This window comes from Ciconia boyciana, chromosome 16, assembly GCF_034638445.1.
Source record: "Ciconia boyciana chromosome 16, ASM3463844v1, whole genome shotgun sequence".
Lineage (NCBI taxonomy): Eukaryota > Metazoa > Chordata > Aves > Ciconiiformes > Ciconiidae > Ciconia > Ciconia boyciana.
The window spans coordinates 1,008,014-1,024,212 of NC_132949.1; the positions used below are offsets into that span (position 1 = coordinate 1,008,014).

General features: G+C 52.0%; 2 protein-coding genes across 6 annotated transcripts in view; both read left to right on the forward strand.

Moving 5' to 3' along the window:
• RNF213 (ring finger protein 213) overlaps positions 1–2,160 on the forward strand; it is a 54,744-nt gene extending 52,584 nt beyond the window's left edge. For all 4 annotated transcript variants that reach the window (XM_072881620.1, XM_072881618.1, XM_072881622.1 and 1 more), the window contains 3 exons: positions 469–558; positions 672–850; positions 1,346–2,160. In XM_072881620.1, coding sequence (XP_072737721.1) covers positions 469–558; positions 672–850; positions 1,346–1,499 — 423 coding nt within the window. In that variant the 3' untranslated portion in view covers positions 1,500–2,160. The remainder of the gene's footprint in view (positions 1–468; positions 559–671; positions 851–1,345) is intronic.
• ENDOV (endonuclease V) lies at positions 1,660–14,865 on the forward strand. Of its 2 annotated transcripts, none has more exons than XM_072881623.1 (9): positions 1,660–2,309; positions 2,823–2,994; positions 4,171–4,305; positions 4,748–4,787; positions 4,890–5,002; positions 5,112–5,180; positions 5,843–5,971; positions 12,179–12,255; positions 13,357–14,865. In XM_072881623.1, exons 1-9 carry the CDS (start codon positions 1,660–1,662, stop codon positions 13,385–13,387), a joined length of 1,416 nt encoding a protein of 471 aa, XP_072737724.1. In that variant the 3' UTR covers positions 13,388–14,865. The 2 variants fall into 2 exon arrangements, with proteins under 2 accessions (XP_072737724.1, XP_072737725.1); XM_072881624.1 differs by having other exon boundaries at positions 13,360–14,865.
• Positions 14,866–16,199: the final 1,334 nt, after the last annotated feature.

Sequence of the window (16,199 nt, forward strand, 5' to 3'; positions counted from 1 at the left end):
AGCATAATTAGTTGCAATGCTAAAACTGAGACAAGGGAGAACTTTCAATTAGGAGTCCGCTTTCAGTGACACTGGCTTGCCTGGTGCTGAGCAGGATTGAGAATATCCCTTTACCTCTCAAAAGTGGTGACAGGGGAAGGTTTTATCTCCCAATGATGTGTGAAAAGAGGCCCTTTACTGACAGGGGGCAAAGGCACTATGTTATGACAAGTATGTGTGACATAGCACTATCACTTTCCCACTCCCTTTCATGATACCAAAAAGACGGATTATTGGAGGCAAAATGGGGAAGAGGAAGAGAGAAACCTCTTGCAGATGGGCTTCTATGCCCAGGTTAAAAGGGCTTGATGAACTCCCTGTGGTTGTGCTCCTCCGCAGTTCTGACCTGCGTGGGCACGGCAGGCTGTGGACAGGTTCCTAAACACATCCCTTACATCCAGGTTCACTCCATATGTGATTTTCTTTCAGGCCCTTAGACGATGCCACCTAAAGCACAACATAGCCCTATGGCAACTTCTCTCTACCCGCAAATCTGAGCAGCTTCTGCGCCTCAAAAGGGTAAGGTACACTGATAACTTCAGTGTCTAATCAGCTGTTTCATCTTCTCTGTATGAAGCTGCTCAAATGTGTATGGTTGGTTGTTGTTTTTTTTCCCCTCACTGCATTTTTAGGATCCTTTTGTAGACATCAGTACAGCCTACAAAGCCGAGCTCAGTCCAGAGATTGCCAAGCTACTCAACACCTTCCTTGTCCACTCAAGGCTGGAAACCTTCCTGCAGGAGCTCCATGAAATGATCATCCTGAAGCTGAGACGTGTCCAAGCCGTGGATGAATTCAGACCCACGTGGAGGTAACAGATTTATGCAGCCCAAACCAACCCACAGTTGTTGTTACTAACTTAAGCTTCTCTTCCTCTGAAAATGCATGCGATGGCAATGGTTCCCCGGCAAATGACTGCCTTGCTGGACATCGACATTAAGAATATGCAGCTAGTTCTAAGATTGTTTCTGGCATGTACGACTTCTTCATCTTATACAAACCATTTTGGGAACACTGCTGGAATATACCAGGACCTGCTGTTCATGAGCACTAAAGATAAACACAAGCACTTCTGCAGTCACTCAGATGAGCACGCACAGCTTGGCCCGAGCAGCAGCCTCCCCTTTCTGGGTTCTTTAGCCTCTCTATAAATCTGACTGGCTGTTTAATCCTCCTCATTACAAAATACATGTGCTAAGACTCTGTATATTTACACTGGTGCACTCCTACCACACAAAATACTCAGTGGCATTTGTAGCTTGCTGTACACTATCTATTAATCCTACTTTTGCACTTTGTTTTCTAGCCTGAAGGAATCTCTCATTCCTTACCTTGATGCAAAAGACTCTGAGTTAGCTACGGAGCTGGAAGAGATGTTCCCAGATGAGATTCTTCTCTCTCACGCTACTGCTACGTGGAAGGCAGCCGCTCTCTTCAAAAGAGAGCACAGGGAGAGCTAGGACCGCTACCACCACTGGGTCGGTCTGACCTTCCTCAGGGTCATCGTACACAGGGCATTGCAATGCCACCCGCACGTGGTGTTGGTGAGATTGTGGAAGCTCAGGGGCTTGGTTTTCTGGGCTTAGGGTTTTTTTTTTTTATTACTTTGGTACTAGAAATATGATGCAAAGACTGGATGCTTTCATGCATCAGAAGGGTGGTGAAGAAACAGAAGGCTGCACCTATAAGCAGAGACTTTTGAAAAAACCCCAAACCCTGAAGCCACCTGCTGAAGATGAAGGATTTTTTTTAAAAAGCATCATTCCCTCGTGCAGGGAAAGGTGGTTCTTTTTGCTGTCTTTTTCAATCTGCATTTCTCCTGACACTTCTCTCTCACCAAGCTGCAGCCCCGGCTCCTTCTCTCCTCGCTGCCGCCCCGGTCCTGAGGCCGTGCCGCTGCCCGGCCCCTGCCCAGCCTTCTGCCGCTCCCCCGGGGCCGGCTCGGCGCGGAGCGCGGCGCAGCCCCGCGGCACCACTGAAGGGCGGGGACCGAGTCGGGGAAACGAAACCGCCGACGGAAGCTGCTCCTTCCCTGCCTTAACCCGCGTTGCTCCCCGGGGCAGGGCCCCTCTCCCGGCCCACCGGGAAGTGTTTTCCAATAAAGCTGCTCGCTCCCGTGCCTCCTCCCGCCTCCGCCGCGCACGGAACGGCCGCGCTCCGCCCGCGTTCCCGAGGGGGGTGTGGGGGGGTGGCACGGGCTTCCGGCGCGGCGCCATGGCGGGGCGCGCAGCAGGGCCGCCGCCGGGCGCCACGCTCCGCCGCTGGAAACGGTAACGGCGCGGGGCGCCCTGCGCATGCGCCGGGGGGGCGGTGGCCATGGCAACCGTGCGCGGCTGCGGGCTCGGCCGGGCCCCGCGGCTCCCCGCCGTGGGCTCCGGGCTGGGCCTTGTGTGGCGGGGTGGGTCCGGCGGGGCTCCCTCCTCCTCCTCTGCCCCTCGGTACCGGGCCAGCCGCGGCGGGGTCCCCTTCCCTCCCCTTGGCTCCCCTGCGCCGCCCCGCGCCCCCACGGCCCTCGTGAGGACGAGCACGGGGTGAGGGGAGTTGCATCCCCCGGCTCCCCTTTCCGGAGAAAGCGGGGGGGTTCCCGCGTCCCCACAAGTTATGGGGCCCCTCGAGAAGAGGCCCCCGGTGCGCTGCCCCCATAGCTGGGTCCGCGGGGCACAGCCCGACCCCGCGGTGTGGTTCGGTTCGTGGTGCCCGGGATGGAGCGGGGCCTCGGTGTTGAGGCCTGGAGCTGAGGGGAAGGGGCGCGCTTCTCACTGCGGCCGTCTGGTCTTCGCTAGAGAGCAGGCCCAGTTAAAAGCCAGCGTGGTCGAGGAGGACACCGAGGAGTGGCAGAAAGCTCCACGTTTTGCAGGTCTGGAGAGAGTGGGAGGTGTGGACTTATCTTACATCAAAGGAGACGACACCAGCGCCTGCGCTTCCCTGGTCGTTCTCAGCTACCCGGCTCTTGAGGTAACGGCAAGTGGACAGCTTCACGCCTTAGGGTTGCGCCCAGGTGTGCAATAACTTGAAGTTTTTTATAGAAAACTTACACAAAGGCCGTTATCTACCACGCCTCTGCCTCACAGGACGTCAGTAAGTTATCGCATGTGCGTTCAACAAAACCCCCAACCGTACGTTCTGCAAGAAAGATAAACAGGGAAAAGAATGCATGTAAGGTTTAGACATAAGTTTAGGAAGATGCGATGCAAACCGGTCCTAATTGTGAGAGGTTCGTAGAATCACTGGGAACTTACAAGGCGTCGAGGGATAGCTTTAGTATCCTTTCAAGTTAGTTGGTAAATCAAAAAATACCGTGATGAGATGTAGTCCGTGGTCAGGCATAGGAGTCTGTAACTGGTTTAGATGTGTATTGAAAATAATCAGTCTCAGCCACTGCCCAGAAGGAGACAGAAAGGACCGTTGGTGTTCTGTGCCGATCAAGAGAGGAAGTTAAAGCATTTGTAGCACTCAAACAGCAGATGTCTCATTTGTGAGTTCTTGCTGGGAATCAACTAATAATATGGGATGTAACATATAAAAGCCTTCTCAAAACTGTCATGAATCCCACATCCCACAGTCATTTTACTTGAATTAATAAAGATTTTTGGTCTCTTTCCCAGTTTTCAAAATGATATAAAAATTATCTTTAACTATAAAACCTATAACAAGCAGAGAAATAAAGTTTGATACTGGCTGCTGGGATTTTTATGAACTGAATTTCAAATCCTGCCCTGATTCTCAACTTGCCCTGCACAAACGTTTTTTTGTCCTGTCTTACGGGTTTCTTTTGGCTTATCCCTGCATAGAGACAGACGCCCTCTGATAATGCTCTGACTGGGTGAGCTTTGAGGTCCCCCGCTGTCTATTTGAATAGCTGCCCTAATTTTGTTTCAAGGACTTCACTCTCAAGCAGGGTACGGTGATGTCCAGCCCTCTTCTGTCAGCAGTCCATTATCCACCCCCTTCTCTAACCGAGTGACAGAGTGACACAACCCAATGGCCTTGGCTTTGTGGGAGAGATCCAGAAGCAGAGTGTTTTTAAAAAGATGAGATTAGGGGATATAAACCAGAGGAGATGCCTCTGAAACAGTCAGGAATTAACCAGCAAAGTCCTGGAGGTCATCGTCACTGTCCCGCTGCTCCCAGGTGCTGTACGAGGATTGCCGGATGGTGGCTGTGAGCGCCCCGTACGTGGCAGGATTCTTAGCCTTCCGAGAGGTCCCTTTCCTGGTGGAAGCTGTTCAGAGACTTCAGCAGGAGGAGCCCAGGCTCAAACCTCAGGTGTGGCATATTTCTTTGTCCCGAGTTGAGATGTCATGAGGGTGCCGAGTACTGCTGAAAGGTGTTCTTCCCTCTCCTGAGACCGCGCTGTCTGGCTGTTTTCCGCCGGCAGGGTGGGAAGTGCAGTGTCAGAGTTGTATTGAAGCATCTACTGCCCTTTCCTTAGGGAGCAGGGATGCTAAGCCAAGAGCAGCCAGGCCTCCCTTGGCAATGGGAGTCCCGTTGGGTGTGCAGCACCAGTGAAGAGTGCTGCCAGCCACGAAGAACTCGTGCTGCTGATCATTTAGAGTCAGGCATAGACGGCACCGCAGTAAGAGCCTTATAGAGAGAAGTAAAAGAACTGAGAGAGACTTCTCCTTCCTCCCAGGGCCAGCATCACTGTTTGCTTATTGGAGTGGCTCTCAGCGCACAGGAAATAACATTTATTTTTTGGCTTTTTCAGGTACTTCTTGTAGATGGAAATGGCCTGCTCCATCCCAGAGGTAGGACTTCACTGGAGAGCCCTGCTCTCCAGGGTCCCTGTGCTGCCGCTTGAGATTCCTGTTCTCTGGAGTCCTGCAGTTACAGTGACTCGTTGTTGGCAGGATTTGGTGTGGCCTGTCACCTCGGAGTCCTGACGGATCTACCGTGCATTGGAGTGGCCAAGAACCTCCTGCAGGTGGATGGCTTGGTCAGGGATGAGCTGCACAGAGAGCAGGTTAGGCCAGGCTGGGAATTTATTTCCGCTCTTTAATATCCCAAGAAAATTGGGACAGCCGCATACAAGTACTTTCTAACCAACTGACCTTGTGTGTGTTTATCCCTAGATTCGTTCCCTGCAGAGGGAAGGAGATACGTTCCCACTGACAGGCACTTCGGGGAGAGTCCTGGGCACGGTAAGCTGTGGGGAGTTGCCTATTCGCTTGGCTGTCAGGTCTTCCAGCTTTGTGTAGCTGGGAGCGCTGGAGGATGTTGTCTCTATATTGGGACTGGCTCAGTGACGTTAGTTCAGGAAGACACAGTGTCAACAGGTGACTAGTAACACTGCTTTCCCCTTCCTATGAGCTCAAACTTTTGTGCAAAGAGTTGACAGTTCAGGTGTTGGATATATTCACGTCCATGGCTACGGCATCTGAGGTGCCATGCTCCAGCACCCCTGTTCGTGAACCACAATCACAGAGAGGTGCCAATTCTGTAGCAGCTTACCAGCATGAAATAGGGGAGCATCTGACTCAGAAGAGTGCTGCACAGGAAATGGGCAGATGGAAGAAACTTCCTGCTTCTGGTGTTATTTCAACATAGTCTGCATTAGCAAGTCTCACTGCTTCCCAGAGCGGTGTGAGCTGTTTGGGGAAGGGCCACAGGGGTCCAAAAGGGCAAACAGTCTCTATGAGGAGATGCTGGGAAGTAGAGGATCAAAAGGGCTGGGAGTTACCAAATACAGAGCCACCGTCCCACCTTCTGAAGGCAACTGGCTAGCTTATAATTCATCTGCCACTCTGTATTTGTTAAAATAAGCCTCTTAAGTATTTGATCTTTCTTGTTTCTGAATGCACAGGCCCTGCGTAGCTACAACAACAGCTCTAAGCCGCTTTACGTCTCTGTGGGTCACAGGGTGTGCCTGGAGACAGCTGTGCGTCTAGTCAAGTCCTGCTGCAGGTACCGGATCCCGGAGCCCATCCGTCAGGTACAAAAGCAGGGGAGCTGAGGAAGGGGAAGGCAGGCCTGGAGTAGGGAAGCAGGCAAGCAGGCAATGGAGGGGGCTGTGGATGCCAAGCCGAGGGCGATGTTTCAGAGCCTCAGTTTGCCGCTCATCTGCAACAGACCGTTCTGCAGCTGGCACCGTTCTTGCTGGCCAGTTCTCCCCAGCCTGTTGTATTGTTGTTTACATGGCAGTTAACTGACCCTTCCTTCTTCCTTGCTTGTTCTTCTGACGCAGTGCCTGGAAGCACACATGGCCCTTACTGCAGACCCAGCCTGACTGATTTCTTGGTTCCTCTCTGCAGGCAACTTCTGTGATGCTGATGTTAATACACAGGAGCTGGAAATGCAGTTTTCCTGGGCATTTTGAGTCTAGCACAGACCGCAGTGCTGCTCCTCTGGGCTTTTCCCTGCTACTGCACTCCGCAAGGAGCTGCAGGCTCTGGGGCGGCAGCCAGCCAGTAGGTGACAGCACTGGATCACCGTCAGTGAGCCGCAGCTGCCACCAAGGCTCAGCTTCAGACTAATTAAATCGCAGCAGGGCTTGCGGAAAGGATCTGGAGAAGCATAAAGCCTCTGGGACTTCTAGCCTGACAAGTGCTTCCCTTCTCTCAGGGTCACCCTGCTGTTAGAAGCTCGGCCCAGCGACTGCCCAGGGAGCAGGGCCCATTCAGATGTCCGTGTTGGTAACGTTGCCCTGGAACACGCCGTTCGCGTTGCTGCACCGCCGTGCTTGTCAGGTGCCTGGCCACCTTTGCTCTGCAGCTCCTCAGAGCAGCACTAAGATGATCCTGCTGAGGGCTGGTACGCAGTCTCTGCACACAGGAGCTTCTCATTGGTGCTGCAGTGTTTTCTGAAAACAGAGTCTCAAGTCTATAGTTATAAACCAGAGAAAAATCTAACGCCTTAGAGCAAAACAAACCTTGAAGTGTCCATACCAGAACTGGAGTTTCTGATCTCATAAACCACTACCTGCCAGACGGGAGTAGGCTGATAGATCTTCTTATGTAATCTCTTCCAGCAAGGGACAGATGCCTCTGCAGAGCTCTGAGCTAGCTCTGCAGTTCGGCATGTTCAGAGGAAAGGGGAAAAGCATTCCCTTCGGAAAAAAAAAGGTGTCTTGGAGCTTTTCATCACCCTCATTTCATTTCCAACTATCTCCACTATTTGTCTATGTTCTGAGACTCTTCCGGTTCTCTAACTGCGGCCTTTATTTAAAGCGATGGAATGAATTGTTGTCACTTTCCCTACAGAGAGATTAAAAATCCAAAAGGAAGTGTGTTTACTGTAGAGGTAGAGGGATGGCAGGAGATAAGGACACTTAGACCTTTCCATGGGGCTTCTCCCTGTCACAGTTCCTCTGTATGGTAACTGTCACAGGTCTTGACGCAGGGCAGTGCTGGAAGCCTCAGCTCTTGAGCACCTAAAGCTGGAGTTAGGAAGTAGAAGGCTGCGGGCCGTCCTGCCGTGGATGACTGGCTTGGCCTTTTTGCTGTGCTATGTCCCCAGAACAAGCTTGCAGCCCTGATGGGTGATGTGCTTATGGCTTTCCCAGTGTTGTGAAAGACTTCTGGATCATTAGCTCTTAGTTTGTAAGTTCTGGTAGCCCGAGAAATGTAATGCTTTTAAGAGAGCTCAGCTGCCCATACCTTCTTGAGGCTGTGTTTATGGTTTGTACGAAGGCAATACTATGCTGCAGCGTGTGTAGTGCTGTGCAACTGTTGTGGGAACTTAAACTTTCTACTTTCCTAGAGGCCAGTCTGTATAGGGTATGTTGTGCTTCCTGGGCATGCAGCAGTATCTAGGCAGTGATGAGAAACGGTTTGATTTGCATTCAGCCCACAGTGTGGTCGTGCTGCCAAAGGAACTGTGGCTGTGATGGAGGTGAGAGAAGTGATCTTTCAGAGAAAGCAGAGGGAAGTTCATTATCACCTACAATCAGTATTTACATCCCACTTAGTCCTTATTCCATGCGTAAGTGCGAGGCTGATCTGGGAGAATTTTGTTTGCATGGGAGTGATGTCTCTGCCCAGCCAGCTTGTGAGATTTTGAGGTTCTTCTGCAGAGATTTGGTCATTTGGAGCTACCCAGACAGGGATTGAGGTAGGCAGGAGCTGTCATCCCAGAATGATAAGCAAAGCATTCAAACTGAGTGGCACTGGAACAATACCAAGCCCTCCGGGGAGCAACTGCCCTTGCCTACTTCTGGCAGAGGTCAGAACCCCTCTCCAGTGTTTGCCCACGCTCCAAGCCTGCTCAGACCCAGGATCACCGTGCACAGCGGGGAGACAGAAGCTTTTAACACTCTCCAGCTGACAAGGACTGCACTGGGACTGATTCTTCTGCTCTCGCTGTTTCAGGTTCCTGGCTGGCTGCACACCAGCCTCCAGCTCACCTCATGATCCTTTTAGCTCCAGCTGGCACCTTGCCCAGCCGGTTCCTGCTGGCTCAGGATGTGGCTGATGGCACAGCCTGGTGTTGCTCCAGCCCACCAAGAAGGACAGAAGTAGGCCTGCCCAGGGCTGGGAATTTCTGCAGGTCACTTCATGTGAAATACTAAACACTTGCCCTTAGGAGAACTGAGAAATAAGCCATCATCCCTCTCCTCTGTGTGAATGGCTCCTGCTGCCCAGCAGGGAAATCAGTAGCTGATGTCCTGAAACTCTTAACTCCCTTCAGATGTACCCCCCGCTGCAAGCTTGATGTGTGCACAGGGATCACCACTGCCCCTCATCAAATAGGCAAAGCAACAATTCCAGACCCTAATGCCAGCACTAGTCCCCTCTGAAAATAGAAACAATCTGTGAGGATTATTACGGGACAGTTATCCATCTTCTTGATTAGCCTCTTGGTTAATACGCTGGGTTAAGCTGTCTCTCAGCACTGTGTTAGGAGTGAGGACTGGCCAGTAACTTGCCACCTAATCAAGCATTAGCTTATGTTACCAGCAGAATGTGGTTGGGGTTTTTCTTCCCTAGAAAAGTAGTTTGTAGGTGCGACTCTTGCTACCTTGGTCTCCCAGTAGGGATTCTATTGAACAATCTCCTTCCCTTGTTATAAAATACATCACGTAATCTCTTATCCTGAAGAGTGATCAAAGTTATTTGTCAGTTCAGTTATGAAACTGTCCAATTATAGAGAGAAGGAAAAAAAATCTCCCAAACAAACCACCCCTTATGTAACTATTTTTCATTCTCGAGCTTGCAGAATTGTTAAGCAGTGGTGGAGCTGCATTTCCAGCAGCAAGCAGGCAGAGCCTCCACCCGAGAGGTCTGACTAGGAGCGGCAGGGATGGAGGGGTGGTGGGGAGCTTCTTAAGGTACGGGGGAGACTCCAGAAGTAGCACAGCGATGAGAGTAGCAAATGCTTCAAGGACAGGCACTGGGGATGCGTTAACCCACTTTGTTAGCATGATCATCATATGCTGTGAAGCTTTTCCAGCTGGGAAGGTCACATACTGCTTTTTAAGTGGAGAGAGACACTCTGCCTTTGAGGGGGGGCACAGCAGCTGTTCTAAAATGTCACGGCAGAGCAGTGTTTTTGAGAAAGGAAGTTTCTAAAAAAGAAAAAAACTTTGAGGAAATGTAAAAATCAACTGCCAGTTCTCAAAGTTGTCCAAGAGCCCAGGATCTGCGTGCTTGTGATAGCATCTAAGAGCCTTCTGCACTGGAAAGCTGAACAATGACGCTTCTGGGGAACAAGAACATCCAGTAAATGTGCAGCAGCACTTTCTATAGCTCTTGGGATTTCCATTGGTGTTCTCAGTGCCCCACTCTGACCACATATCCTGCGTTGCTGATAAGACACAGCAATGTAGTTTTCCTGGTGAGCTCAGGAGGGCTCATGTCACAGGAGAGGGTGTCAGAAGAGGAAGGGAGGAACTGGACACTTGCATGAGGGTGGGTTCGATGAGGTTTGGTGATGGCTCCAAGCTCAATTTCAAATGAGGAGGGCAGTAAACCATGAATTTGGTAGAGTCTCAACATCACTCCTTTTGATTTTGGTACTGGAAAGCAGAGCCCAGAGCATGGATATGGCCGGGCGTGTAAACTGCTCCCGTTGTCTTCCTTGGCAGCTTTGCCTTTGGACTCATGAGGTAGGACCGTGTGAAAGGTGTGTCAGTCACTTGCCTTGCCACCGCTGCCAAGAAGCAACAGAGCCAAGGATGTGCTTGTGTCTTGTCTCTGTTTGCTTTTAGTGGATGTTTTTACCTGCTATAGCTGCATAATTACCATCGCACAGCCAGCCCATCAGGCGCATAGGCAGGATGAGCCAAGCTCTTGCCTAGGGAAAAGGATATGCAGCAGATGAGTGGTGCACTTCTCCATCTGTTGCTGCATCATGCAACTGCTGGAACAGAGGAAGGAAAGGGATGGGTACAAGAATGGGCAATGCCAACTTCTCTTTTTTCGTCCCATGTCCTGTTGAGAACTCGCCTGCTGGATTGCCATATTCCCAAACTCTTCACAGCCCTCTCCGTAGCCTTGTTCCCCTTCTCAATTTACAGTTTCCTGTGGAGGGCAGAGTCCCATTCTCAGCTGATGAGAGACCAGGAAAGCTAATCCTTTGGGAACATCAGAGTGTCACAGCTATAAAGACCATGGATGATCTTGGAGTGCTGTGAGCCTGGAGGCTGCAGCCTGCGCCTGCTTGCAATGCCAGTGGGAGGCCCTGTTAGCATAGTCCTGGGACACAGCTTCTGTTTCACTGAGTGTACAGTGAAGGCTATTGCAGCAGAGTCCATGGGGCATTCTGCTGCTCTGGGAAAAGTCAATAAAATGCTCCAGTAGTTCCCCACCTTTTGAGGAGGGGTCTGTGAGCCACTGTCCATGCTAAATTGCCTTGCAATGCTGCAGAGATCTGCCTCCACATCCATGTGGTTTTGGCACTCCAACAACTTTCTGGGAGCCAGGGGACATACTGCTTTTGTACGTCAGTATAGGCTGAAGGATTTTGATAGCTTTGAGCAAAAGGGATGAAGAAGATCCCAAGAAATAGAAGGGTGGGCAGAGTCCTGGGCTGAGGGGGAGTCATTTGTTTTGGGCATCTTTATCTCCAAGCATTTTGCTGATGCAGCACTGCAGAGACCTGCATGTGATCACGGTATGTGATCCCTTTACAGAGTGAGGGTGGTGGAGCAGCTTCTGTTGGCTCGATGGGAGAGCTGGTTTACTTTTTGGAGTATCTCCTCTTGAGGGAAGGAAGACTTACCCTGCCCTCAGTTTTCTAACAAGTCTATTCCATCTCTCATCAGACAGTGATGAGCTATTGCTAGGGAAGACCTTAGCTGCTCATTACATTTTCCTGCATTGTATTTGGAGGTGCCTACATGTGGAAGAAGTCATTTGGGTTGGTTCAAAGGATGAAAGCACTAGACCACTCTCAGACTCTCAGGTCTCTCCTGGCTCTGCTGCCAGGGTTCATGAAAGGGGAGTTGCAGTTCTGGTATAGAGACAGGGCAAAATGGAGAAGCAGCCCATCACCTCAGCAACTCTCCCTTTGCCGGTGAACACCTCTTCTTACTAAGCCTCTGGAAATCCTTGCTGGCCTGTCACGTCCCTGGACGATGAGGAGTAGCCATTCAGCATAGGTGTAAGGTGAGGGATTCCAGCTGGGTCAGTGCTTGCTGCAGGAAGGCTCACTGCACCGCAGCGTGTGCTGGAAGCCTCTGCTAGTTCATCCTCTGGGTCTCATAGGGACCCTTGGGGAAGGCTGATTGCACTCGGCTGCAACCGGGATTTACTGAGGAAGCCCGGTCTGGGTCCTGCTTTGGCTGTTCATCCTGCCGTGCTTGGTGTAGGCCAGGGCTGAGCAGACCTTAGGCACCGGCTGGCAGGAACTGTCTGTGCCCAATGTCTCACCTCCTTACTCCTATGAGAAGTAAAGGGGCAGACAGCAAGGGTTCAGCGATTGCCATTTCTGCTTCTGAAGCGGACTGTACTCCAGTAAGGCTGTTTGGTCCAGGACCCTCTGTTTCTTCATTTTAAGTCTTCATTCTACCAAGCAGCTTGCAGTGAGGCACAGAAACCAAACACGGAAAGAAACGTGCAGGTTCCTCTTTGCAACACAGTTGTACGAGAGCTATTTGTGATGTACTGACATCAGGGTGTGCCGGGGCATACTGAGGTAACAAAGGGGAGGCACCAAGCAGGCTGATCGATCCATTTTCACTCGTTTTCCTCCTTAATTCCAGGCTGATATTAGATCGAGGGAGTATATTCGGAAGCAGCTGTGTTCACCACTGGAGGTCTTATCTTCTGGGCCAGAGAGGTAGGTGTGTGGGCAGCCCAAGCAGCTGCCTCTCCAAAGGGGATCTGCTCATGTAATGATCTTCAGTAATGGCATTAAAGGGACAGACGGGGTAACAAGGTGAGCTCAAGTGACATCAGGACATGTGCTGCCTCCATAAAGGGTGATTTCTGGTGATTGTAGCCATGCTACTTCACACGTTTCTTCTGCAGAGCACTGTGTCCTAGGCTGGGGAAGGTCGTTCGGGATTTGGTCTCTTTCCGGCGCCTGCGATAAAGCACTAACGCCTACAGGTGTGACACGAGGGTGAACAGAAATATCCTGCAGGGAGCCAGTATCTGCCCCCAGAAAGCAAGGGGAGGGTCAGACTCCCCACTCTTACGTAATGTAGGCCAGCGGCTGCTCTGTTGAACGGTGTAAATCCATAGCAAGTCCGCTGACGCGTAGGAGTTCCTTGTGTTGTGTCTACGCTGCCTCTTCAGCATAGTTCACGAGAGTGGTGTTGGGTTCCCTCAGACCCGCACCAGGACCAGGCTGGACAGATACCAGACAGCCCTGCCTGAAGAGCTGCTCGGGGATGAATGAAGTGTGTCAGGACTCAAAGCCCGCTCTGCTCTGAGGGTCCTGATGGGCCAGAAAGAGTGAAGGTTGCCAGTGGCAGTAGTGAGAGATTACTTACGCTGACTGAGGCAGCTCTTAGGGATTCCTTAGGACACCTGGCTGGTGCAACTCCTCATGCTCTGCTCAGCTCCTCTATTCTTTGAGTCATGGAGCCAGAAGCAAAAGAAGGGGCTTTCTCTGCTCTTGTAGTGGCAGTTGCGCAGCGTGGCCAGGCCACGGGGGTAGCCCTGTGCAGTGCCAGGCTGCGTGTCCCCTCTTTGTGCTGGAGCTTCATCTCTAACACCTTCCTGCCGTGGCAGATGCTGAAGCTCACACAAAGGCTAGCTAGTTTGGAGGTCTGTGCAACAAAAAACCAAACTCATTCCACTTATGACCATATATCTCAAAACCTATGTATCTGAGCCTCTTATTCACCAAGTGACATAGTTATTTGGTCTTCTTGGTTTCTACTTTTTTCTACTTTTTTCTAAGTCTGTGACTCTGTCTTGTTTTTGTTCCTATCAGAAAAAAGGAGGCTGAACTGGATGATTAGTCTGATGCCAGAAGAAACTGCAGGGCTCCTCTTCACTGCATCCTCTCCTCTGCCAAGACTGTGGTTCTGTCAAGCGCAACAGCCGAGTGCCACACCAGGGGAGAGCAGTGCTAGGCCATGTCAGTCGGGACAACGCCAGCCGCTGTGCGTGGTTCTGGTGGGCAGGCAGAGCAGCTTCTGCTCAAGGATAATGTTTAGGGCATATTTCTCAGGGTTGATTTTTAAGCATTGTAAAAATATTTGTGTAAGCAAAGGCACACTTGTAAGTTTGCTACAACTTACTTGAGTGCTTGGGCAGTTGCAGGAGGTGATCTACAGAGAGATGCTGAGGCACTTAACTTAGTTATAAACAAACTCCCGAGCTGGCCTTTGGCTCCCACCACACCTCTGTGGCACAGAGACTTCCCTTCTTGTCATTTTTGGAACAGCTTCCACCCAGTCCCTGCAGCCTGTACTCTCACATTCACTTTGCACATCTCCGGGGAACAGAAGCCCAGTACGCAGCTCCGGCTGGTCCTGACAGATGGGCAGAGGACGCTGTGTTTCAGGTGGGCGTGTGACTCACGAGGGAGCGGACGGAGCCACAGTCTGCTGCGGATTTTGGAAGAGGCTCGGAGGTCTGAGTTCCAGTACCTGAGAAGCTTGCTGTCTGTTTGGTGTCAGTGGCTTCTGCGTTCCTGCTGCCTTGGTGCCATGCAGCAGCGACCGGACCTCGGTGGTGGTGTGGGGGTCGTTATCTGTGCTGGGCACATGGTGCTCTAGGGTTGCTGGTCTTGGTGGGAACTTGCTCTGCGTTGCTGCTGAAGCATGATTCAGAGGGAAGGGCATTATGGTACCCAGACTTGCTTGGTGTTACTGTGACCCTCTCCGCGGTGACTGAGGCAGGGGGCTCACGGTGCAGAGCAGCTCTTCCTGAAGGAAAGGTCATTTTGGGGGAAAGGAGAATTTCCCATCAAGGAGAATGGGGAGGGAGGTTCCTTCCCAATACACAAATCAGTCAGGGTGGCCAGATCCCAGGCTTGAGTTTTTGCAGTCTGAGTGGACTGGGAGCACTCGTGTCAGGTCGGAGGAAGCTTTCTGTGCCCAGACGCTTGGACCAACACCCATCAGTTAAACCATTTGTGAAGCTTTGATTTCCTAGCAGAGCACAGAACAAACAGTTTCTATCCCTGAGTCAATACAGCGAGTTTTGTCCAATTGGCAGGGCTAAAGCTTCTCCTCCAAAGGTGTGGGTTCCTGGTTGTATTCAGCAGGTTATTCCTGACCATTTCTGAAGCAAATTGGAGCAGATACGAGTTCTTGAACACAGCCAAAACTCTGGCATGTTGAATTAAAAAAACATGGCTGTGTAAGATTCCAGCCTGAAGAGGAAAAAGGATGTTTTCCTGGGATTGGAGAGGGGTGCTCAGGGTCAGGACTCCTGTGGTCTGTTTTAAATGCTGCCAAGCACTTCACTTTTGCATAAATTTAGTTACAGCTTTTGTTGCTCTTTTCTCGCCACCACCTCAGTCTCGGTACTGCTTTGGCTACAGAGGATATTCCACCCCTTTCGCGTGTCTGCGCAGCATCTGCTAGATCGGAGTCTGGGCTGGTTCCTCCTTCAGTGCTACGCCCTGAAACCCGGGTGGGGAGAAGGGAGGAAGCAACAAACTTGGCTCCCCCGAGGCACGTTTGGGGAGCTTTGTTGGGCTGATCCTCGGGAGTGTTGAAGAGGGGGGCAGGCGCTGACAGGGTGCTTCCCAAAAAAAACCTTGCTGATTGATATGTTTTAAGACAAAGCCAGAAGCAGCTGCAGTTTTCAAGCCCCAAGAAGGAGCGTGCCATCTCCTGGGAAGCCTCAAAGCCGTTCTCACACGGGAGTTTGTTACGTGGGTGGACAGAGACCGGGAAGGAAAAAACGTCGCAGTGAAAGCGTGCTCCTTTGATCCCGGTGATGTGTGTGGGATCAGAGGGGCTGCCTGGCAGGCCAGACGCGTTTGGGTTTGCGTCTGACGCTGGCTTTGGCAGGGGACAGGGGTGCAGGAGGCTGGGGGCAGCCCTCCCTGGCCGAGGGGCGCGAGGGCAGCCTCCTCGCCTCGCTCCCAATGCCACGGGCGCAGTACCTCTTCTGAGAGTGCCGTGTCCCCTGCCTCGAGGGAGCAGTGTGGAGATGGAGCCTCCTAAAAAGCAACCCCACGACCGTGCTGGCTGCCAGCTTGAGAAACCAGTGAAACAACCAAATGCGGTGGGAGCAGCCTCCCCCAGTGCTGCTGCCTGCCTCACCCACTGTGAAGACACCCCGAGCTGGCTGGGGGGCAGCGGGAGCCCGGCCAAAACGCCGCTTCCCAGCTCCCGGGTGTGATGGGGAGGGGACCCCGGCAGTGACCTCTTGTGAGGGAGGAGTATTGGTCCTGTAATTAGCAGGAAACTCAATCTGCCTTAGCGAGGAAGGGCTTGCTGTGCACCGCTGTCTGCATGCAGAGGTCTGCTGGGGTGGGAACCCCCGCAGCCCCTAAAACCACCTCCTGCGCTCCCTGCCGCGGCACACGGCTGGGTGCCCTCAGCTCTGAGCACAAACACCCTCCATGCCCTTTCTGCCAAAACGCTTGGACTTGGGGTGAGCCCTGCAGGACCCCAAAACTGGTAGGGGCAGAGGTGTTAGCTAGTGAGTTCTTAATGGGGGGAATTGGCCTGGGACCTTTCCCAGCTCTTCCCGGGAGCCGTGGAACCGCTGTCAGCAGCGAGTGGTTCATCCATTTCTCATTCCGACCACATGTGAAGCAGCAACTTGACTAAACCACAGGGACAGGGGCTTGTAAAGCCTGTCACAGCT

Bases quoted from the DNA above. Each gene is read 5' to 3' on its own strand.
- ENDOV (XM_072881623.1), top strand. From the start codon at position 1,660: ATGATGCAAAGACTGGATGCTTTCATGCATCAGAAGGGTGGTGAAGAA. The intron at 2,995-4,170 runs GTAACGGCAAGT...CGCTGCTCCCAG, and splicing joins TCAGCTACCCGGCTCTTGAG to GTGCTGTACGAGGATTGCCG. The intron at 5,181-5,842 runs GTAAGCTGTGGG...CTGAATGCACAG, and splicing joins CGGGGAGAGTCCTGGGCACG to GCCCTGCGTAGCTACAACAA.